General features: G+C 47.2%; 2 protein-coding genes and 1 long non-coding RNA gene across 3 annotated transcripts; 1 reads left to right on the top strand and 2 right to left on the bottom strand.

The window, feature by feature from the left end:
* Positions 1-8172: 8172 nt before the first annotated feature.
* Positions 8173-12236, bottom strand: LOC308108802. The gene is made up of 3 exons (XR_013935301.1): positions 11959-12236; positions 11755-11844; positions 8173-9161 (listed from the first exon to the last, which is right to left on the bottom strand). It is a non-coding gene; the product is annotated as an uncharacterized lncRNA (long non-coding RNA).
* A 2303-nt stretch (positions 12237-14539) lies between these two features.
* Positions 14540-18633, bottom strand: ddx10 (DEAD (Asp-Glu-Ala-Asp) box polypeptide 10). The gene is made up of 2 exons (XM_080461277.1): positions 17175-18633; positions 14540-15892 (listed from the first exon to the last, which is right to left on the bottom strand). Exons 1-2 carry the CDS (start codon positions 18531-18533, stop codon positions 14753-14755), a joined length of 2499 nt encoding a protein of 832 aa, XP_080317403.1. The 5' UTR covers positions 18534-18633; the 3' UTR covers positions 14540-14752.
* Positions 18634-19341: 708 nt separating this feature from the next.
* eif6 (eukaryotic translation initiation factor 6) lies at positions 19342-23142 on the top strand. The gene is made up of 7 exons (XM_080462154.1): positions 19342-19422; positions 19631-19770; positions 20948-21033; positions 21122-21297; positions 22020-22196; positions 22287-22471; positions 22868-23142. The coding sequence occupies exons 2-7, from the start codon at positions 19664-19666 to the stop codon at positions 22875-22877; spliced, it is 741 nt and encodes a 246-aa protein (XP_080318280.1). The 5' UTR covers positions 19342-19422; positions 19631-19663; the 3' UTR covers positions 22878-23142.
* Positions 23143-24324: the final 1182 nt, after the last annotated feature.

The raw sequence follows: 24324 nt of genomic DNA on the forward strand, positions 1-24324 counted from the left end.
ATTTTAACGTTCTTGTTTTTGGCAGTGGTCCAAACCACTGCAACGATTGCTGGTATTTACTTAGTTGAACCGTCATTTCTTTATTTTATTTTACCAGCAGCTGAATTCCTAATAGAAAGGTTTATAAACTAAACATTTAATTCAATTTACTGTATATTCTACAAACGTACATGTTATGTTTGACCTAGCTAGACACACACACACACACACACACACACACACACACACACACACACACACACACACACACAGAAATGCATTCGTTTACACAGTTTGATGCGTTTCTCTGGAGAACAGGGAGTCGTCGGCGTACAGTGATGGTTCAGATCAACAGCCTTATCTAAGTCAACATGTTTGCTGCACCACTCGGGGCTCGTATCTTCATATCTACATTTGAAGCTTTGGGACTCGAGAGAACGATAAACCTGTAACTTCCCCGGTTCTATTTGAAACCCGAAACATCCCATGAATAAAATTCTAGCCGTCTTTAAAAAATAGTTTAGGGACCGCGGATGAGATGTGTTCTTTAGTGATTGTACAAAATGTTATTGGAAGTAACACAATTTCTTTTAAAAGTTCATTTTAGCCAATTATTCACTTGTAAAAGAACGTTGGTATTTATTTCATTTCTTCTCCTAGTTACTCATCCAACTAAACACAAAAGAATAGTACTGGTTTACACAGATTTGACTGATGTTGGTGGTTTTTGCAGGTGGAGAACAGGGAGTCGTCAGCATACGATGATAATTCAGATTAAAGGCCTTTTCCACGTCAGCATGTTTGCTGCAAACCACCAGGATTCAAAACTGCTAAAAATGAAATGATGACCGAAAGATTAAATCAAAATTTCTTCACCATGCCTGGTAACCGTAGAGTTCCCTTACAGGAATTTATCGTTTTTTGATTACAGGAGAATCCAGAGTGTCTTTAAAAGTTGTTCAGAGCCAGCTGAAAAACTGTTCCTCACTGATTGTAGTGAATACGATTGGAAACGGTGCAAGTAAAAAGAAAAGTACATCCAGGCACATTTTTTACATTTATGTGAACTTATTTAGTTTTATTAGTTTAGATGCTGGTATGTACTTCATTTAGATCATTTCTTATGATCTTTTTAAAAACAAAAGGTAAAAATGTATTTACCAGCAGCTGGATTTGTACATTAGAAGGTTTTATCTGTTTCTATGCTATGAACATGTTAGACTGTTGCTACTTGCTGCTGGAGAGATGAAGAATTAAGGAAAGATGTTCTTAGAAATTAGAATTGCTCATTTTTGCAAGAAACATATCGTGGGATATAGTGTGAGGGTCTTTCAAAAGAAAGTCTGTCCTTGTGCTGTTTTGTCTTGCTGCTCAGAACAACTCATGACTTGAAGGCTGCTCTAACCTTGTCTGGGTCTGTAACTCACTTCTTTCATAGTCTAAGTTGATTTATGCAGATGGAGCTGAACTACTTCACTTTTGTTCTGGTCTCTAGCCTCATGTTTGTGTCTTCACGAGGACAGCGGCTCTTTGAAACGACGGTTGGGTTTATCATCACTTCATGTACAGCTTTAGAAGTACAACTCGTGGTTAAGGTTGGGAAAAGATCGCTGTTGCTGTTTACCACCAGCTTTCTGGACGGAACTTGTGTTTGAGGCTCCTCAGCTTGTTTACATATTGAAACTAGTGACGGCGGATCCAGAAGAGCATCTGGCTTCCTACAACTCTTCAATCTGTCAGGTTTCATACCTTCAGTCTGCCAAATCTTAACGTCTGAAGTAAATCCTGAACATCTTCAGAAAGTCAAGCTCAGCCTTGATGTTGAGATTGTCCAGGATTAAGGAGTCCTGCTGGCGTCCGCTCATCTCTCTGCCAAAACCACAGTGGAGCCAAACACTGGAGGACACGCCCACTCTAGGAGGACACGCCCACTCCAGACACTTTTTGTTTTACTTTGCTGGATTGATTTAGCTTCATCTCTGTGATGTCTGGACAATGATGAGATTTTCTGACCTTAACCGAGAGCTGTGAGTAGAACCTGAGGACAGGTTGGACACCATGTCGTCACACCAGAAGATACCAGTTTGTGTATTTCGCTCCATAAGCATCATCTTGCTGCTCTTCTCTTGTATAAGTGTAATTTCTGGAAGACTTGAGAATGACAGAGGAAGGAAACTGAGAGAGGGAGTGAAGAGAGAGAGGTGAGAGAGGGAGTGAAGAGAGAGAGTGAAGAGAGAGAGGGAGTGAAGAGAGAGAGTGAAGAGAGAGAGGATGAGAGAGGGAGTGAAGAGAGAGAGGTGAGAGAGGGAGTGAAGAGAGAGAGGATGAGAGAGAGGTGAGAGAGGGAGTGAAGAGAGAGAGTGAAAAGAGAGAGTGAAGAGAGAGAGGACGAGAGAGGGAGTGAAGAGAGAGGTGAGAGAGGGAGTGAAGAGAGAGTGAAGAGAGAGAGTGAAGAGAGAGAGTGAAGAGAGAGAGTGAAGAGAGAGGGAGTGAAGAGAGAGAGTGAAAAGAGAGAGTGAAGAGAGAGAGGATGAGAGAGGGAGTGAAGAGAGAGAGGTGAGAGAGGGAGTGAAGAGAGAGAGGTGAGAGAGGGAGTGAAGAGAGAGAGGATGAGAGAGAGGATGAGAGAGGGAGTGAAGAGAGAGAGGTGAGAGAGGGAGTGAAGAGAGAGAGTGAAGAGAGAGAGTGAAGAGAGAGGGAGTGAAGAGAGAGAGTGAAGAGAGGGAGTGAAGAGAGAGAGGTGAGAGAGGGAGTGAAGAGAGAGAGGATGAGAGAGAGGATGAGAGAGGGAGTGAAGAGAGAGAGGTGAGAGAGGGAGTGAAGAGAGAGAGTGAAGAGAGAGAGGACTGAGAGGAGGGACATAATGGCTGAGGGTGTGATTAGTATTCTGGCTGTGGTGCCGCCGCCTCCTTCCATTAAAGAAATACTTCTGCTCACAGAGGAGCCACTCGCCCTCCACTGTCCCCATCCATCCATCCATCCATCCTCTCTTCCATCCTTCCATCCTTCCTTCCTTCCATCCTTCCATCCTTCCATCCTTCCATCCTTCCTTCCTTCCATCCTTCCTTCCTTCCATCCTTCCATCCTTCCATCCTTCCATCCTTCCATCCTTCCTTCCATCCTTCCATCCTTCCATCCATCCATCCATCCTTCCTTCCTTCCATCCTTCCATCCATCCATCCATCCATCCTTCCTTCCTTCCATCCTTCCATCCTTCCATCCTTCCTTCCTTCCATCCTTCCATCCTTCCTTCCTTCCTTCCATCCTTCCTTCCTTCCATCCTTCCTTCCTTCCTTCCTTCCATCCTTCCATCCTTCCATCCTTCCTTCCTTCCTTCCTTCCTTCCATCCTTCCATCCTTCCATCCTTCCTTCCTTCCATCCTTCCTTCCTTCCATCCTTCCATCCTTCCATCCTTCCTTCCTTCCATCCTTCCATCCTTCCTTCCTTCCATCCTTCCACCTCCTGGTTGTTTCTCACACCTGAGTCAGAACGAGCCCATTAAGACTTTCAAAGAATTACAATAAAACAAGAAAAGAGAGATTAAACATCTGGCATGTAAAAAGTACGATGACTCGGCGAAGTGAGCATTAAGGGCAGAATTTGACCAAGTAACTAGTTACTGTAATGCTGATCTGTAACTAAACCCTCGCAGCGTCATGTTTCCCTGAAGAGCTTCTATGGAGCTGGAAGTCATGAAAAGTCCTGGTGCTGCGCTTCATCAGGTGGTCTGGGGTCTCCTCTACGGGCCCCTGAACCTGGACTCACCTGAACCACCTGGATCAGGACCCGGTAGGACAGTTTCATGTTATTGTGGGCGGAGCCGACAGATCCATCACCTCTGGTCTCCTCCTTCTTGGTGCTGACTCACTGTTTCCTCTGGTTTTCTGCTGGCGTTGCGTTCAGGGACCGTAGGTGTTCAGGCCTGTGATTTCTTTAGGCTGCTGAGTCTAAACTGATGCAAATCGGGATCCAGTGCCTTGCTTCAGGGCACTCCAGTGGTCTACCCTGCAGGACCTCCTGCTGGGTTTTAACGGCACTTCTCCAGCCGTTCCCTCCTCGCTTTGATTAGTCTTTTCTTTGTTTCACGCAGATTTTAAACGTTCAGTCATTCTGTAATTCGGTAACTACCTGAAGGTAACAGGCTTGGTGACCAGGAAAACCTTTCACCTTTAGAAACTGCAGTACGCGCGAGTTTAAGGTCAGAGAAGCTGCACCTTCTGGGAATAGAGTGTAAATATATTTACAGAGAAATAGCAGTTTACAGTGTATTTCAGCAGATGTCTGTTTGTGGAAATGGAAGAAGCAGAAAGGTACTTGAAGAAAACATTTTGTGGTGATTACATTGTTCATATTAACTCATAAAGACAAACTATATGTACATGAGATTTCTTTTATTATGCGTGGCGGACGCCGGTCGCTCACGACTCTTCTGTTTGAGACGTATTTATTCAGCTCAGAGGGCAAAAGGCTGGTCTGGGAATCTGCCTCCTGTTCTGGACGTTTGTATGCAGACCTGGGAGAACCTGGCGGCGGTGAACTGTTGGACTGATCTGCCCAAACTCCGCCGTGAACGTCACCAAACCTCCTGTGGACATTTCAGCTTCACTTTGCCGTGTCTGTCACTTCGGATTCACTTTTCACCGCTCAGAGAGACTCGGTGCCGCACAGGTCGGTCCAACGGAACCTGGAAAGGAAAGAAGAAGCGCCTTCGCATGGCTGCGGCTGGAGGCCACAGTCCGGCGCCGGCTTGTCCACAGTCCGTCCACAGTCCGGCGCCGGCTTGTCCACAGTCCATCCACAGTCCGGCGCTGGCTTGTCCATAGTCCGTCCACAGTCCGGCGCTGGCTTGTCCATAGTCCGTCCACAGTCCGGCGCCGGCTTGTCCACAGTCCATCCACAGTCCGGCGCCAGCTTGTCCACAGTCCGTCCACAATCCGGCGCCGGCTTGTCCACAGTCCGTCCACAGTCCATCCACAGTCCGTCCACAGTCCGTCCACAGTCCGGCGCCGGCTTGTCCCAGGTCTGACGAGGTTCTAGTAGCTTCGGACAACAGTGATTTGCCTTTAAAGGTTGATTCAGTTAACGGAGATCAAGACTCGCCACAGACGCTGCATTAAAATACCAAAACAGAGAAACAGAGAAACTCCGCGACTCGCCACGTCGCTGCCGCGGATGTGTGAAGCTAACCGCTAACACTTCAACACAAGATCCTTGTAGGAAAAGTTTTAATGAAACTGAATTCAGGTTGTCCAGATTCCATGAAAACATGAAAGTTAGCGTCGTGCTGCAGGTACTGCCGTTAGCATGCTAACGTGCTAGCTCCAGCCGCTGTGCTCGTTAATCCAGAATCTTGCAGGTTCTGCAAATTCTCTCTAAATTAAACTGAAATGACGTCAAACTCTTCAAACTCATTTTCATTCGTCAAATAACATTTAAATCTGTGGATTCATGACCTGAATGAAAGATTTTTTACTTTTATTGAGTTTTGTGGCCGCTGGCAGTTTTTAATGCTCAGAAGCAGAAACTTCTGTTTTTGGGCTGTAAAGTGAAAGTGAGGCGTCGGTTTTATCCACCGCAGCAAACCGTCGTCTGAACGTCGTCCGAACGTCGTCCGACCGTCGTCTGAACGTCGTCGTCTGACCGTCGTCTGAACATCGTCTGACCGTCTGACCGTTGTCTGAACGTCGTCTGAACGTCGTCTGAACGTCGTCTGAACGTCGTCTGAACGTCGTCTGAACGTCGTCTGAACGTTCTCATGCTGACGAGAGACGCAGCAGCTGGAGGAACATCTGGAGGCGAGTGGCTCCACGTGGCTGAGTCTTCCTTTAACTTGCCTGTTGTTGCCTTTAGTTTTTAACTTTGTCTTTTCTTAAAAAAAAAAATAAATAAATAAATCTTACGTAGGAACATAAAAACATATCAGAGGTTTTAGTCCGGCAGACTTTTTGAAGATTCTTTGGATAATATCACAAATACTACGACTAGATTTTATTGAAATAGCTTTAAGAGAGACTGATTCACTTACTTTTTATTAAAAATAAAATGTTTTTCTTGTAAATAGTGGTTTTTTTTTTCAGTTTGGATTTTGGGTTTTTTGACTAAATGGGTTGATTATAAAATCAAAAAGAAAAAAATCGGACCTTGGCAAAATAAAGCACTTTTTCTTTTCTTTTTAAGAAATCCTGTTTCCAGTCAGATATCATGTAAATAGATAAAAGCTTTTGAAAAGTTTTGTATTTTTATTTCTCTGATTTGAGATCTTCATCCTTTGCACACGATGTTGGAAGGTTTTTATTACGAGGCATGTTTAATGACTCACACGATGGTTTTGCATCATTTGGATTTTTATTAGTCGGTGTTTGTTTTTTAATTTGAGCTGTTAAAGCGACTGGAACAGAGATTACTTTCTGTTTGGTGTTACTGTCCCACACCAGTGACCCACAACACCTTCTGTTTCCAATGAAATGTCAATAAAAGGAAAAACTTTATCGTCTACGGTTTTTTGTTTTTTGTTTGTTTTTGCTGAAACAAATGTGCATCCAGGCTAATGCTAATGCTAATGCTAATGCTAACAGCAGTGACGTCACGTTCAAGCTGGAGAAATAAAGGATTTTTATGCTTTAGACTCCAACCCTCCCTCTGGGTCTCCTGGACCCCCTCTGGGTCTCCTGGACCCCCCCTCCCCTGGACCCTCCCTCTGGGTCTCCTGGACCCCCCTCCCCTGGACCCCCCCTCCCCTGGACCCTCCCTCTGGGTCTCCTGGACCCCCTCTGGGTCCCCTGGACCCCGCTCAGGGTCTGCCGTGCTCACCACTTCCCCACCCTGCCGCCGGCTCGGTTTGGTCTCCAGCTGTGCGACTCGTGGCGACTGGTGATGAGCGACTTCCAGCTTCAGCTCGTCTGCTTGTCGTCGTTCCAGCAGCTTGTTGAGGAGAAACGACGGCGAGCTTCTGGACGGGGGAGATGAAGACACTCGACGAGCCTCTGCAGCTTCCAGACCGGCTCAAGTTTCAGTCCGACGGTTTCAGACAGATTTTCTGAACATTTATCCAGACATATAAAAACTAGAGCGACCTGGTCCTCTCCAAATCTCACTAACTGCTGGCAGCAGATTTGGACACCCTTGCTGCAGCGCTTGAGATGGAACCTCTCCCTGAACCCTGAACCCTGAACCCTGCACCCTGCACCCTGAACCCTGCAACCCTGAACCCTGCAACCCTGAACCCTGAATCCTGAATCCTGCACCCTGAACCCTGCACCCTGAACCCTGCACCCTGAACCCTGCAACCCTGCACCCTGAACCCTGCACCCTGAACCCTGCACCCTGACCCCTGCACCCTGAACCCTGCACCCTGACCCCTGCACCCTGAACCCTGCACCCTGAACCCTGCACCCTGTACCCTGCACCCTGAACCCTGCACCCTGCACCCTGAACCCTGCACCCTGCACCCTGAACCCTGCACCCTGCACCCTGCACCCTGAACCCTGCACCCTGAACCCTGCACCCTGCACCCTGCACCCTGAACCCCGCACCCTGACCCCTGACCCCTGAACCCTGACCCCTGCACCCTGCACCCTGAACCCTGCACCCTGCACCCTGCACCCTGAACCCTGCACCCTGCACCCTGAACCCTGCACCCTGAACCCTGCACCCTGCACCCTGAACCCTGCACCCTGACCCCTGACCCCTGAACCCTGCACCCTGAACCCTGCACCCTGGACCCTGAACCCTGCACCCTGCACCCTGCACCCTGAACCCTGCACCCTGAACCCTGCACCCTGCACCCTGCACCCTGAACCCTGCACCCTGCACCCTGACCCCTGACCCCTGAACCCTGCACCCTGAACCCTGCACCCTGAACCCTGAACCCTGACCCCTGCACCCTGCACCCTGCACCCTGCACTGCGCTGTTCGGATCTCCTCCTACTGCAACTACAACCTCCAGGCTGTCAGGACACTCAACTCCCTCCCTGCTCTGCCCCCACTGCCTCTCTCACACAATAAAGTTGGATCCTGACACACACACACACACACACACACACACACACACACACACACACACACACACACACACACACACACACACACACACACACACACACACACACACACACACACACACACACACCATCCACCGTTCTCCACCCTATCACCTTCTTTTCGATAGGAAATTAAGTCAGGGACCTGTTTTTATGTCTGATTCCTGTTTTTATTTATTTATAATCATTTTATGTTTACACCACGGGCCAGAGAGGAACGGCATTTCAAAACTCTGTATGTCCTCTACATATTGCAGTATTGATATTAAATTTGACTTTGACAACAACTGATCTACCTGAGAACCTTACTGGGAACATGCTCTCCCTCCGACACACAGAAACGGGCTAAAGGAGCTCCTAATCAATATTAAACTGGAAAAGATTCCATTCTCACTCACTAACTCCAATTCTGTCTTTAATGAAACCTGGCAACCCTTTATAAAACACCTGTCCCACGTCACTGTCCACCCAGAAACTACCAAGAGGCTTTACTTTAGTTCAAGTGAGTAGTTTTCTGTGAAAACTTGGTAAGATACATACATTCAAACCAATAACTGCTCACAGACACAAACACAAACTTCTTGGCCAACTTTCATTGACAAGTTGTAATAATCCATCCTAAGAGTGTGCAGAGGATCTGAGGAGGGATTGAATCCTCCAACACATGAAGACAAACGGTTCACTCACTTTTTATTGGCATGAACATTACAGACATTTAAATCTTCACAATCACTCAGAAATATTAGTGTTTGAAGACGACGGGAACATTTTCACCACGGAACTCGATCACATGTAACCGAGGTCACGCAGCCTTTCAGAGCCCGTTGACATGGAAACGCTTTCAAGAGAAAACATTTTTTTACCGTTTCCATGGCGACGACGCTCAGAGCCTCTAAATAGTTGTAATGAAAACAGACGTTGTTGTGGCCAGCACGACGTTGTTATTGTTTGAGGAACTGAATCGTTCAGGTGACCAGACGGGACGTCACAGCCGGCCGAGTTCGGCGCCGCGCCGCCGCTTCTTCACATGTCACTTCCTGTCTCGAGACCATGTCAGTACCAGTTGGTGCACGAGATCATGAAGCACATGTCATCCACCTTCTTGTCTCCCATCATGCACTGGGGCAGCTCTCCCGGCGTCTCTGTCAAACAACAGCAGATGTTACAAGCTGGACGGACTCTGACGGTTTGCTAGTCTGGATTATCAGGCGGAGCCTGTAATCTGGGCTGGAGGAGAGGGAAGGAGCACGGAGCCTCTGCGGTGAACGGAGGGCGGAGCCTCTTCTTGGCGTGCGGATTCCCTTGTGGCCGAATTCTGATGCATTATAATATTTCTTATTTCTGCTCTAACAACGTCCAGATATCATGTTTCAACCGCAGCGTTTAAAGAATCCAACAAAAGTGAAACAACTAAACTGAAACGCTCAGGCTCTGTGTACACGACAAACATTTCAGGAAAAACGCAAAACGTTTAGTGCCTGTCATTGTGTAAACATTGTCGTGTAAAGGTTGTTGTGTCAACGTAGTGTAAACGTAGTGTAAACGTAGTAGTGTAAACGAAGTAATATAAATGTTGGAGTGTAAACATAGTAGTGTAAACTTTGTTGTGCAAACGTTGTAGTGTAGATGTAGTAGTGTATACGTTGTAGTGCAAACGTTGTTGTGTAAACATTGTAGTGTAGATGTAGTTGTGTAAACGTAGTGTAAACGTAGTAGTGTAAACGTAGTGTAAACGTAGTAATATAAATGTTGGAGTGTAAACGTAGTAGTGTAAACTTTGTAGTGTAAATGTTGTGGTGTAAATGTAGCTGTGCAAACGTTGTGGTGTAAATGTAGTGTAAACATAGTGTAAACATTGTTTGTAAACTTTGTAGTGTTAACGTAGTTGTGTTAACAAAGTTGCTTAAACGTTGTAGTGTAAACGTAGTAGTGTAAACATTGTGTAAATGTTGTAATGTAAACGCTGTAGTACAAATGTTGTGTAAGAGTTGTAGTGTACATTTTGTAGTGTAAACATTGTAATGTAAATGCTGTAGTGTAATCGGTGTAGTGTACATGTATTGTAAGCATAGTGGTGTCAACTTTGTAGTGTAAATGTAGTGTAAACGTAGTTGTGTAAACGTAGTTGTGTAAAGGTTGTAGTGTAAACTTTGTAGTGTAAATATTGTAGTATAAACTTTGTAATGTAAACGTTGTGTGAACATTGTAGTGTAAAGCTGGTAGTGTAGACTTTGTGTAAACGTTGTTGTGTGAACATAGTTGTGTAAATGTTGTAGTGTAAATGTTGAAGTGTAAACGTTGTAATGGAAACATTGTAGTGTTAACGTTGTAGTGTAAATGTAGTTGTGTAAATGTAGTAGTGTAAACGTAGTTGTGTAAACGTTGCAGTGTAGATGTAATGTAAACTTGGTAGTGCAAATGTTGTAGTTTAAAGACCGATTTATTTTTAAATATGCTGATGACTGGTAATTGTGAGCCTACTACATGCAAATGAAAACAGTCATGTCCCTGTCATTGACAACTTTGTCAGGTGGTGCGAAGACGCACACTTACAGCTCAATATATCTGAGACCAAGGACATGGACACTGACTTCAGGAGAAACACAAATACACCTGAGCTCACCATCATCCAGGGACAAACCACTGAACAAGTACAATCATATAAATATCTGAGGACTCTCGTTGACTCAAAGTTAAACTTTAAAGAAAACTGAGGCAGTGAACAAGAAGGGACACCAGCGTCTCTTCTGTCTGAGAAAGTTGTCCCATTTCAAAGTGGACAAACCTTGATGACACTTTGTTATCAAACCCCTTTGATCTTTCTCACTGGTGGTTTGGAAACGTTCCTGTAACAGAGGAACTCCGTCAGTCAGTTAATAAAACGGTCCAGTCGGCTGATTGGACCGTCACAGCCGAGCTCACAGTCGCTGTACAACATGCAGCTACAGCGGCTGTAAGCTCCATCTCTGGAGATGACTCCATCACCTGACCAGAGAGTTCCAGCTCCATCTCTGGAGATGACTCCATCACCTGACCAGAGAGTTCCAGCTCTATCTCTGGAGATGACTCCATCACCTGACCAGAGAGTTCCAGCTCCATCTCTGGAGATGACTCCATCACCTGACCAGAGAGTTCCAGCTCCATCTCTGGAGATGACTCCATCACCTGACCAGAGAGTTCCAGCTAGCTCCATCTCTGGAGATTACTCCATCACCTGACCAGAGAGTTCCAGCTCCATCTCTGGAGATGACTCCACCCCTGGCCAGAGAGTTCCACCTCCATCTCTGGAGATGACTCCACCCCTGGCCAGAGAGTTCCTCCTCCTGCCATCTAGACGGAGATTTAAAGCCCCAAAACTGAAGAGGAGCCGCTACAGGAGCAGTTTAGTTTTTTAAACATTGTGGTGTAAACGTTGTAACCTGAACGTGAGATGATAATCCAGACTTTAATCTCTGTAGTTTTAATTATGGTAACGATCTTTGTACTCGTGTCGATCAGCTTCAGACTGGACGAACTTTAGAGAAAGTGTCACGTTCTTCCCGTGAGCTTCTCTTCTCTCCTTAAATATTTGGTCAATAATAGAATTCATGTTAAATGATGGTCCAACTTCTCCACTGACTCCATCACGTGGTGTTGTCAGGAGAAACGCTGTGACTTTATTGTGTAATAATGAAATGAAGGGACTTCCTGCTGGATGAATGGATGATGGTTCCCTCATGTGTTCACAGCTTTTACCTCCAGAGGTTTGATTCCTCTGCGTCTCTTTGTGTTCCGACTCCTGTGGCTCCGGACTCTCCCCGCTCTGCTGCCCTCCCATCCTCAGTCCTGCAAACACACTCAGTTCAAAACACACACACACACACACACACACACACACACACACACACACACACACACACACACACACACACACACACACACACACACACACACACACACCTGTCTGCTGGTACTAGTTCTGGTTCCGGGTGTTTCCAGGCAGAGTTTCCAGGCAGAGTCCCCGCGGACAGGACGTCTCACTCCGCCTGCTGAAACAGAGACACTCTGACGTCACGGGACTGTGGTGAAAAACAACCCACGCAGATGAAACGTCATCACTGCTTCTCCCGGAACGTGACAAGGACACTGCTTCACGGAGCCGTTAAACCTTTATACTGATTCGTACACCGGACATACACGGAGGAGCTGCGGTCCGCTGAAGTAGGACTTCGAACAGCAACTACATTACCCACAATGCCTTGTGTCTGTCTCCACTACGGCAGCCCCAGTAGCTCTAAATACACAACTGCTTTTTTTAAATTTTATTAAAAATCCTTTCAAACAGAGTAGATTACATCCTGTGAGTAAAGTTATCCCCTCAAAAATAATACTCAAAGTAGTGTTGTCACGATACCAACATTTTGGTATCGATACCGATACCACCATGTAGTTCGATACTTTTCCAAATAAACAGAGAACACTAAAAATGTCATTAGATCAGCCTGTCCTAAGTAAGACCAGTGTCTTTAAATGGTTTGTTACTATGCAGTAATGTTTATAACATCAAATGGCTAAAATAAAATATTTTCATATTATATTCTTTTATATCATTTATTATATTATATTTATAATACTAATTAATAGCTTACATTTTTTTCCAGAGCTATATTTTCATGGGTATATAAGCTGTGGATCTTTGAACTCCTTCTGCAGGTCTGGGTGTTTGTCCTTCAGGAGTTTAACCAGGTTAGCAGGTTAGTAGTGTAGCAGGTTAGTAGTGTTTCCACTCTGGACCAGACGTGTTCTCTAACACTGTTTACACAGTGGAGCTTCAGTGTTGATGGAGACACCGTGCGCTTTTGTTTTGAAGCCGAAGTTCTTTATATAGTACTTCTAGTACCTGTTGTTTCTACAAGTTACGGCCTTGTGGCTGTATCAGTATTACTCTCTCTCTCTCTCTCTCTCTCTCTCTCTCTCTCTCTCTCTCTCTCTCTCTCTCTCTCTCTCTGAGTCAGTTAACAATGCTCACTCTCACATGGACACAAACGCAATGTCATTTACGCATTCGCATCCGGTATTCTTTTCAAAGTACAAGCTCGGTTGGGAGAAGTTTGTTTTGAAAATACGTTGTTTTGACTTTTATTTTGAAGTTGTGTAGGTCGAGTATGAAGCACTTATTCAGTTGTGGATCTCGGGTCGAAGCGCGGGAGCGCTCGCACCCCGTCTCTGAGAAACCGGAGTGCAAAAAAAATGTAAAAAGTGCAGAAAGCGGAGTGCAAAAGATAATTAAAAAATAAAAGAAAGCGGAGTCCAAAAAATAATTTAAAAATAAAAGAAAGCGGAGTGCAAAAAATAATTTAAAAATAAAAGAAAGCGGAGCGCAAAAGATAATTAAAAAATAAAAGAAAGCGGAGCGCTGCTTTCCACACTTTCGATTGTCCAAAAGAAGTCAGAAAGAAGAGCAGCCGGCCGACGCCTCTCCTCAGAGAGACGGACGACTCTCCTCGGTGCAAATTACAAGAGTGACGCTCCGCGGCCACGATACTGTGCCGGTACCAGCCGGTACCAGCCGGTACCAGCACAGTATCGTTTTAAAGGCGTCAGTACCGCGATACCAATACAGTACCAGTATACCCAACAACCCGAACTCAAAGTTAGAAGTATCAAAGTAGTGCTTGATTACCACGTTAGTATTTGTCATTCATTACTTACACCCTTGTATTTGAAGTAGAGAGAATGTCACTTGTATTTGGCCACAAATATAAAGCTGTACTAACTTCAAAAGGTACTCAAGTACTTACTCGGATTCAGTATGTTGTATATTCAGTATGATGAGTATGACTTGTTTTTGAATAGAAAACTCTGTTCTTGTACTATACTACTCCATACAGGAGGAATTTAAGTACTGTAAGTAATCAGAGTACAACGTACTGCAGGGGAAAAGATTCAGTGAGGAGTGATACCTCCTGCTTCTCTCTGCTGCTCTTTGGCTCCTCCCCCTCCCACCCGGGGCAGTGACGTCACGCGGGTGCCCAGCTAATGGCAAGTGTCAACAAACCAGACGTCACAGGGAGAGCGAGACGTGATTGGCTGAGAGCGCTGCAGCCTGGCGCCACGAGGACAAAGGAGGAGGACAGCTGGTTGCTATGCAGGTTGCCAGGGAGGGAGAGGAGGGCGCGCGTCTACTGGGGGGGGGGGGGGGGGGGGGGGGGGGGGGGTAGATACCACCCATTAACATCTGGAAAATCTGTAAATAAACAATCCATCCTCCACATCTGGATGAACTGTAATAAACAATCTATCCTCCACATCTGGATGAACTGAATCTCATCTGGACGGTGTAAACAACCTGACTCCTTGTTCAGGTTCCTACTTTAGTAGTTTGTACTTTTCTCATTAACACGGAGGAAGATTACCGTTTGACTCAAAACATATTCTTATTTCAGGGCTGCAGCTGCTTTTAGTTCTGCTCTGGTTCCTCATGAGAACCAAGTGTCAGGATCCACGGAACCGGTTCTAAACCAGGAAAAGAAAACCAGAGGCTCATTGAATGTTTATTTAAATTGACATGATGTTAATGTTGACACGTTCACAGTCTGTTTGCATGTTGACATTAATTCACCCACATTAACTTTAAAGTCCTGCTCACTGGCACCACCTGCTGGACACACATGTGAAGTGGCTCAAACTGGTGGAGTCCAAGCCTCCTCCAGGTCTTCATCAGGCTGATGATGATGATGATGATGATGACGGTCTACCTGCCTCCAGACAGCAGCTGTAAGACGAGCTCTTCATCCTCAGCCAGAGACAGTCCAGTATCCAGAGTCGCCGGCTCGTCGCCGAGGCGCTTCTTCCTCTTTCCTGTGGTCACCTCTTCTTCCTCCTCTTCCTCACTGCTGTGCTGCCGTTTCCCTGACCTCCTCTCATCATCTTCCTCCTCCTCCTCCTGGTGTTTGTCCGGGTCAGGCAGCGCGCTGGGATCAAACTCGTCGTCGCTGTAGTTGGCCAGGTAGGCCACCACCTCGTCCTCGTCCTCGTCCTCTTCCTCCCTCTTGCGCCTCCTGGTGGCCTTGTCCTTCAGCCTCCTCTCCCGGTGCTTGGCCTTCACCTTGTTCCTGTACTCCTGCTTGTCGAACTCCTGGTCCTCCCGCTGCAGCCTCTGGCGGGCCTTCTCCACGTTGATCCCCGACGCCTCCTCCTCCTCCTCCTCCTCCTCCTCTTCCTCCCGGGGGGCGGCGCTCCGCTGCACCGGGGGCCACAGCTGCACGGCCCCGCCCTCCTGGCTGAAGGTCACCTTGGTGTTGACCTGGAAGCGTCTCTTGATCACCTTCTTGGCTTCGCTGTACTTTGTCTCGCGCTCCGTTTTCTTCCTGCAGGCGTCGTCCGGCTCCTCGCCGCCCGGCTGCTCGTCCGCCAGGTTGAACACGTCCTTCCTCTTCACAGTCAGAAGGTCCAGGTCTCGCAGGTCGTCCTCATCTTCGTCCTCATCCTCCTCCTCGTCTTCAGAGGAGGAGCTTTGAGGAAGCCGTCCCTCCAGCTGAGCCTTGAACCTCCTCAGCTCCACCTCGTCTTCAGACGCATCTTCGTCGCCCCGCCCCTTATCTCTGTCGCCCCGCCCTTCGTCTTCGTCAGCCCGCCCTTCGTCCCCGTCGCCCCGCCCGCCGGCCCCGCCCCTCTGCAGGAAGCGGACCCTGGGGGCGACGGCCAGGCCCAGGGAGTGGGCGTACTCCTGGAGGCGGAGCTGAGAGACGTCAAACACGTCCTTGTTCTTCATGAGGTGGACGGAGCGCAGGTAGGACACGAAGCAGCGCTGCGCTCGCGCCTTTTGCTCCGCCTCCTGCGCCAGGAAGGCCTGCAGCTTCTGCTGGACGCTCTGCAGCTTCTCTGGATTCACCTGAGGGGACAAACCAGAGCGTCACGTCAACACGTCCCAACAGAAACACGTCTCCATCTCTTCACAGAGCAGCGGTTCCTTCAACGCCTCTGAAAGAGGAACCGGGAGGTTCTCACCAATCTGGTCAGTTTGTTCTTTCACTTTCATCTGGAGGAACAATTCATGTTTCCTTAATTAATCCGTTTCCACGACAACGCTTCAAGTAGAAACGCCTTGTTTTTGTGTTTCCATGGAAGCAACATTTCCAAGTTGGAGTTATTATGGTGACTGTCAAAATAAAAGTACCAAGTTGGATTGTTATTGCGGTGACTGTCAAAATAAAAGTACCAAGTTGGATTGTTATTGCAGTGACTGTCAAAATAAAAGTACCACGTCCAGGAGAATAAGGACTGGGAGTCATGACACCAGAGAGGAAACTTTGTTCTGATTGTCTCTACTGAGCATGTGCAGAAGTATAGCTACTACTAACGTTTCTTCCATGGAGACGTCGTCTTTTAAAAAGTTGTTTTCAGTGACTCGACCTCCACTGTCGTGGAAAGAGAAACGTTTTCTCTCGACCATGACCAACGATTCCAGAAGCTTCTCGGTGAGTTTTAATCCAGCGCAGCAGATTTACAGACATTAATTACCGTCGCCAAACAAAGTTATGTTTTCGTCTGCGTGTAGTGATTTATGGATTTATTGGTTTGTTAGTATGGACGTATGTATTTTAACAACGTTTCGCAAAAACTATTCACCCGAACTGCATGAAATTTTCAGGGAGGATTTGTTTTCATCCAAGGATGGTTCCGTTACATATTGAGTGATTGGGTCAAAGGTCAAGGTCACAGAAAGGTCATAAACATATTGCCGTCATAACGCAGCCAGTTTTAATCCCATTGATGTCAAACCAACACCGACATGGTCAGTTTTTGATTCCCTGTCTTCTGATATGTCACAAGATGCAGTGATGTCATGACCCTGGTTAGTGGTTGGGGGTCAAAGGTCGGGGGCGGGGGGGGGGGGGGTTACACAGCAATGGTAAAATATGTGTACATCGGTGTGAAACAGTGACAATATGAATTCAAACGACCAGGACAGATGATTGAAGGTGTGGAGGATCAAATAACGTTGTAATCTACTGGTTTCCATGGTGACAAGTGTGGCGTTGGTGAAAGTCTGCACTCTACCGAGTGTAGCTCTAGTTATTAGAATCTTACTGTCTTTCACATTATCTTCAGCTTTATTTTGAAATACATGGGAACCTGCTGTGAAGCTACGACTTCCTGGATGTGTGACGGACCTGGATCCTGCTGATGGGGACCTTCTTCTCCTGCAGCTGCCGCACCATGGCGCCCTCCTCGGAGGGCAGCAGCAGCAGCAGCGCCTCGCCGCCCTGCTGGTAGCGGGCGGTACGGCCCACCCGGTGGATGTAGGTGTCTGCGTCCTCGGGGCAGTCGAACTGCAGCACCCAGTGGACGGACGGGAAGTCCAGCCCCCGCGCCGCGATGTCGGTGGCGAACAGCACGGCGCTCTGCTTGCGCAGGAAGTCTTGGTAGACCTCCACCCTCTTCATCTGGTTCTGCTTGCCGTGCAGCGCCAGGACCGGCGTGCCGGGCCGCAGGCGGCAGAACACCCGGAACAGGTACTGGACCTCCTTGCAGCAGGCGAAGAAGACCATGACTTTCTTCCTCAGGTGGCTGCGGACGAAAGAGTAGAGCAGGTCCACCTTGTGGTGCAGCTCACACACCAGGTAGTTCTGGTCCAGCGAGGCCGGCGTGCTGAACCGGGCCTTCTCGTGGACCCACACGTACTCCGGGTCACGCAGGCTGAGCCGGGCCAGGTCCTTCACGGACTTGGTCTGCGTGGCGGAGAACAGGAGCGTCTGCCGGGTGGCGGGGAGGTTCTCCACGATGGCGTTGAGGGTCTCGGCAAAGCCCATGTCCAGGATGCGGTCGGCCTCGTCCAGGACCAGGACCCGGAGGCTCGAGGCGCTGAAGGCGGCGGTCTGGTCCATGTGCTGCAGCAGGCGGCCCGGGGTGCAGATGATGATGTTGGTGCGGTGAATCTGCTCCGTCTCCGCCTCCAGCTCCTTGCCCCCGATCACCAGGCCCGCGGAGAACTCGTGGTTCCGGCCCACCTTGCGTAGGACCTCGTAGGTCTGGTAGGCCAGCTCCCTGGTGGGCGAGATGATGAGAGCCCCCAGCCCGTCCATGGAGCTCCACTGCTCCCGGTACAGACACTCCAGCACCGGGATGAGGAAGGCCAGCGTCTTCCCTGAGCCGGTCTTGGCGGCACCCAGCACGTCGCGCCCCTGCAGGGCCGGACCGATGGTCTGCTTCTGGATCTCGGTGGGCTGCCGGTACCGGACGTCCTGCAGACCCAGCAGAGTCTTCTTGGAGATGGGGAAGTCGGAGAACTTTACCACGTCCCGGGTGTTGATGTCTCCGTACTTGGAGACTAGCCGCTGGATGTCCTCCCGCTCCACCTGCCACTGAGGCCGCTTCGCCCGGTCCCGGTTCCGGCCCCGGCCCCGGTCCCGGTTCACCCGGGCTTTGGTCCGGTTGTACTTCTTCTTCCACTTCTCGAAGTTTTTGACAGGATCGGTTCCGGCCTTCATCCGGGCGGGTTTTGGTTTCCTCGCGGAGTCTTTCTTCTCCATGGCGGGCGACAAAAAGAGCAAAACTCACATCAAAATAAAGATCAGAGACACGGAGGAGCACGCGGAGCCGTCACCGCTGCGTCGCTTCCGAAATGACGTCATCCACACGCGCACCGACCCGCAGGAAGACAGCCATAGACATATATTACTAGAGCTAGAACTATAGCATAGGAACTACAATAATACGTCAATTAAACCGTCCCTTTTTTATTGACACATTTATAAACACCAATATTGAATATTATTGAACATGTCAGCGGTATATGAATAATAATATGAAATAATGATTACACTAAAAACACACATACACCCACACACACACACACACACACACACACACACACACACACATACACACACTCACACACACACACAAACACACTTTCCTACAGTTGAAATAGTAACCAAAATAGAGTTTGTTTTCATGTAGGTCAATAAAACTATAGACACACCTGTAGAAATATAGATGTATTAAGAATCAATATTGTTGTTTATAAAATTGTTCACAAAAAAGATGCACGTATGAGTAAAATATAGATGCATATCAATAGAAGTACTATCTCTAAAACTATCCATGTGGATTTGAAGATATACTGCAGTATAAACAGTCATTTATCAGTAAAACAACCCGACAGCATCCCGTTCTACTGATATATCTCTATAGTTCTACTGAAATATAGATTATGAATATTGCGCTAATGAAAGTATTCAAAGCCTCAAAGTATATTTTCTTGAAATAGTTTTTAATTTTTGTTTATTTGTTTAGGCGTGTTGATCTGCGATTTGTGTGACGTAACTACGTCACGTCACTGCGTGACCCCCTGAAGCGGAAGTGAGCACGTGGGTTGGACGGTTCTCCCTCTCTCGTGTTACGCAGGGTTTTATTCAGGTCAGTTTTCTACTTTTTACTCAACAAATGTTTTAGTTACGAACCTAAATCAGAGCAGATTTAATCCGGACCGTCGGTTCGTTTATTGGTCGTTAATCTGAGACTTCGGGGGAACTTCTGTTAGCCGGTTAGCCTGTTAGCTCAGTGATGATATCATTATATTGATAATAATTTGAGTTCCGTGGTTTCAAAACATCTGTATCTTCAGAAGTCAGCCTTCCTCCTCTCCCTCTTCGTCACCATGGCTGTGAGAACCTCCTTCGAGAAGAACAACGAGATTGGCTGCTTCGCTAAACTCACCAACACCTACTGCCTGGTGGCCATCGGAGGCTCCGAGAACTTCTACAGGTCACACACACACACACACACACACACACACACACACACACACACACACACACACACACACACACACACACACTACATTGCCATAAGTATTTAGCTCTCCAAGTCATTGAATTCAGGCGTTCCAGTCACTGCCGTGGCCACAGGCGGGTATAACCAAGTGATGCTGAGGCTCATGGAGGTCAGAGGTCAACGTTCTGCAGTCGGTAGCTAAAGATCCTCCAACTCGATGTGTCACATTAGAATTAGATCCTGAACAGTATGTGGAGCTTCATGGAGGGTTTCCTGCGCCCCGGCCTCACATCACTAAGGGCAATGCAAAGCATCAGATGCGGTGGCGTAAAGCTCACCGACACTGGAGGGAAGAAGCACACTCCTGGCAGTCTGATGACCGACTGGGGGGGGTGGTTATGGTGTGGGCTTGTTTTTGCTCAGTTTGACTCGGCCTGAAAGAACTGAAAGCTTCAGAAAATGAAAATGTGAAAAGAGTTTGGGTGGTGGCGGATACGAGGAGCCAGGCCTCGTCCCACATCAGTGTCTGACCTCACTAATGGTCAGAAGTTCCTACAAACACTCCTCAAGCTTATGGAAAAACTTCCTCCAAGAGTAGAAGCTGTTTTTGTTTCATAGGCCGGACCGACATCAGATGAGTTACTCTGGTGTCTGGATCACAGCTCACTCAAGTTCATGTGTGTGTGAAGGCAGGCGAGCGAATACTTTTGGCAATGGTGTACCTGAGGCACACACCTCGTCACTAACAGAAGATTTCAAATAAACGATTTAATCTCTGAGCTTCTGAATGAGTGAATTACTGTTTAACTTCTTCCTGTGTAACTAAACACACTTCAAGATGAAACTACCGTGTGGAACTGGGAATTTGTGAGGAACGTGAGTGCAGGCAAACTGGGAACTTCCCACTTTGGAAGTGGGAAGTTTGGGAAAACTCACAGGAGAAAGTCTGACGTCTCTTAACAGGAGAACATGAACTCAGTTCACCCATAATGAGTGTGTAGTTACTGTGTGTGTGTGTGTGTGTGTGTGTGTGTGTGTGTGTGTGTGTGTGTGTGTGTGTGTGTGTGTGTGTGTGTGTGTGTGTGTGTGTGTGTGTGTGTGTGTGTGTGTGTGTGTGTGTGTGTGTGTGTGTGTGTGTGTGTGTGTGTGTGTGTGTGCGTGTGTGCAGTGTGTTTGAAGGCGAGCTGTCAGAAACCGTCCCCGTGGTGCACGCCTCCATCGCCGGCTGTCGGATCATTGGCAGGATGTGTGTTGGTGAGTAAACCTGACCTTCTACCTCGACCCCGTTTCTCCTCGATGGCGGCACCCCGGTTAACCCCGCCCCCTCTGCCCCGCCCTCCAGGAAACCGCCACGGCCTGCTGGTTCCCAACAACACCACAGACCAGGAGCTGCAGAACATCCGGAACAGTCTCCCCGACAGCGTGAGGATCCAGAGGGTGGAGGAGAGACTGTCTGCGCTGGGAAACGTCGTCGCCTGCAACGACTACGTGGCGCTGGTTCATCCTGACCTCGACCGGGTGAGGAGGAGGAGGAGGAGGAAGATGCTGGAGAGAACTGCAGTACTCTGTAGTTTTCTTGATGTTTCAGTGGTGTTCCACAGCGTTCCTCCGTCTTCATCAGAAACATCATCTGAGACGACTCCTCAGTCTATTTCTTTCTATTTTAATTTTATACTTTTATCTTTATTTGTCATGAGCATACTTTATTGTATTGTTATATTTTTCTATTTTATTTATTATTATATATTTTTTTATTTTGGAAGAAACCAAAGAGTTGTGCCACTATTTTATTTTATTTTTTTCATAATAGCAAATGCAAGGTAACAGATTTAATCTTATATATAATTTAGTCGTCTACATCCAGAGGTCATTAGGAAATAAAGCACATTATTGCAGGAAGTTTAGAAACTACCACCTCCATCCCCACATTCCTCTTACACCTGAAGGGAACAAGTGACCGTCCACACAAAAAAAACTTAAGGCAAAAAATAATAATCTTAAAAAACAATCATTTAAATATAATACAATAAAAACTAATGATCCTAATAGTTATATAAATAGATAAATAATAGAAAAGTAGAAAAACAAAAGAATAAAATGAATAGGTCGTTTCTGATGAAGATGGAAGAACGCCACCAAAAGTACGCCACTCCTAGCGGGCTGGTTAGCATTAGCAGGCTGGTTAGCATTAGCCGGTTGGTTAACATTAGCGTGCGTGTGAATGTGTGTCGTCGTCCCAGGAGACGGAGGAGATCCTGGCCGACACGCTGAAGGTGGAGGTGTTCCGTCAGACGGTAGCAGAGCAGGTGCTGGTGGGTTCGTACTGCGCCTTCAGCAACCAGGGCGGCCTGGTTCACCCCAAGACCTCCATCGAGGACCAGGACGAGCTCTCGTCGCTGCTGCAGGTCCCCCTGGTGGTGAGTGACGGGATCGTGCTTGAATAAAACATTATTATTTAACCGAGCCGTTGAATAATCTCTCACTCGCTCACTCTCATCCCCCCACAGGCCGGCACGGTGAACCGGGGCAGTGAGGTCATCGCCGCGGGGATGGTGGTGAACGACTGGTGTGCGTTCTGCGGCCTGGACACGACCAGCACTGAGCTGTCCGTCATCGAGAGCGTGTTCAGACTGAGCGACACGGCGCAGCCCGCCGCCATCGCCACCACCATGAGGGACTCGCTGATCGACAGGTACACACACACACACACACACACACACACACACACACACACACACACACACACACACAGCTCACAGCCACTGAAAATGGCTCCCAAGCTGGAACTTCTTGAAAAGACCCAATCGTCGTGTAAACAGGTGAAAAATTAGACTTTGTGGAAACAGCTGTCTGCGTGTGGACGGAAAGAATCCTGGTCCGGATCCTGGTCCTGGTCTTCATGGCCATCCTAACTAGTTGTTTGTTTTTTTTTTAATTGAGCTAACGGCTATCATACTAGTGATGTACATATTGGTGAAGCTCTGCGCTCTACCGGGCGTAGCTCTAGTTTTTTTATATCTATCTGTCATTTGCATTTCCGTGCGTGCGACACATTAAAGCTTGACATCTCTCTTCTGTTTTTTGGCAGCATGGCGTAAAAACTCCTCCTCTCTTTCCTCGCCGAGGAGTTGATCTGCACCCAGTCAACGTGTGTGTGTGTGTGTGTGTGTGTGTGTGTGTGTGTGTGTGTGTGTGTGTGTGTGTGTGTGTGTGTGTGTGTGTGTGTGTGTGTGTGTGTGTGTGTGTGTGTGTGTGTGTGTGTGTGTGTGTGTGTGTGTGTGTGTGTGTGTGTGTGTGTGTGTGTGTGTGTGGAGTCCAGCTGATCGTCTAGTGTAAAATAAAGGAATCACCTTCTTACTGCTTTGATGTTTCTCTTTGTTCTGGAGCTTCAAACCTCTGAAGTGTCTGGTGACCCAGAGTTTATCTGACCGGGTCGTTTCTACATCGAGGGTCAGAACATTTTCACCGTCACACGTTTCAGAACCGACAGTAGGTTTTCAACATGGTTGAACTAAACACTCATCAATCAATCAACATGTATTTATACATTCTTTACAACAATCAAGCTGATCAAAGGGCTTCACAGTACAATCAGACAGTAGAAATAGAAAAAGAATTAAAAGAGAACAAGAGTTGAAACAAATTGAATCAGAACGAAGAAGCTGCGTCACTGTGGAGATGACAGGACAGTTCAGCTTTTACATAACATGAAGGGCCACTAGTGGGTGCTGTTGTTTAGTACTGAAGTCACACACACACACACACACACACAGCAGAGAACAACAAGCTCTAAACATCAACACTGGGAGAACATGGACGTTGTAGTGGACAGACTGCCAAGTTGGATTGTTGTTACGATTTTCAAAATAAAACTACCAAGTTGGATTTTTCTTACAGTGCGTGACTGTCAAAATAAAAGTACCAAATTGGATTGTTATGATTTTTAAAAAAAAATTATCAAATTGGATTGTTATTACGATGACTGTCAAAATAAAAGTCCCAGGAGAATACGGACTATCTACTCTACATGTTTAGTCGGATACATAGTGTGAAAACTTGTTTATTGGAACTAAAATGGAGAAATACTTGGTGAGTACTGGATGTTGGATTAATGGAATGATGGCGACTTCTGATTTACTCATTTAAACGACAACGTCTCAGTTTTCGTTCCAGAAGTTTCACGTTTACGTGGGAAAGTTGTGAAATGAAATCCGTTTCCATGGAAACGGCAGAAACACTTTAAATGATGTCGATGACATGCCAGGCCACAAGGTGGCGCTCAGTCTCTTTCATTTGTGTGAATGAAGGGGAAGGAGCGCTGCTGGTGGAAACACGGCGAGTTGTTGACTAGGTGGCGCTATCCTGATGTTTGGTGTGTCCAGGTTTATCCAGAGTCACTTCACTGCTTCGCCACACGATCAGAGCAGCTGCTTTAGTGGAAGATCCTCCAGCTTGGATTGTTTTCATCTGACAGGAAGTTCAGCTTCACATATCGCTGTGAATGTGAGAATAAATAAAAACTAGGAAAAACAAAGTCAGGAGAGC

The sequence above is a fragment of the Lipophrys pholis genome (assembly GCF_963383615.2).
Source record: "Lipophrys pholis genome assembly, chromosome: 4".
Classification (NCBI taxonomy): Eukaryota; Metazoa; Chordata; class Actinopteri; order Blenniiformes; family Blenniidae; genus Lipophrys; species Lipophrys pholis.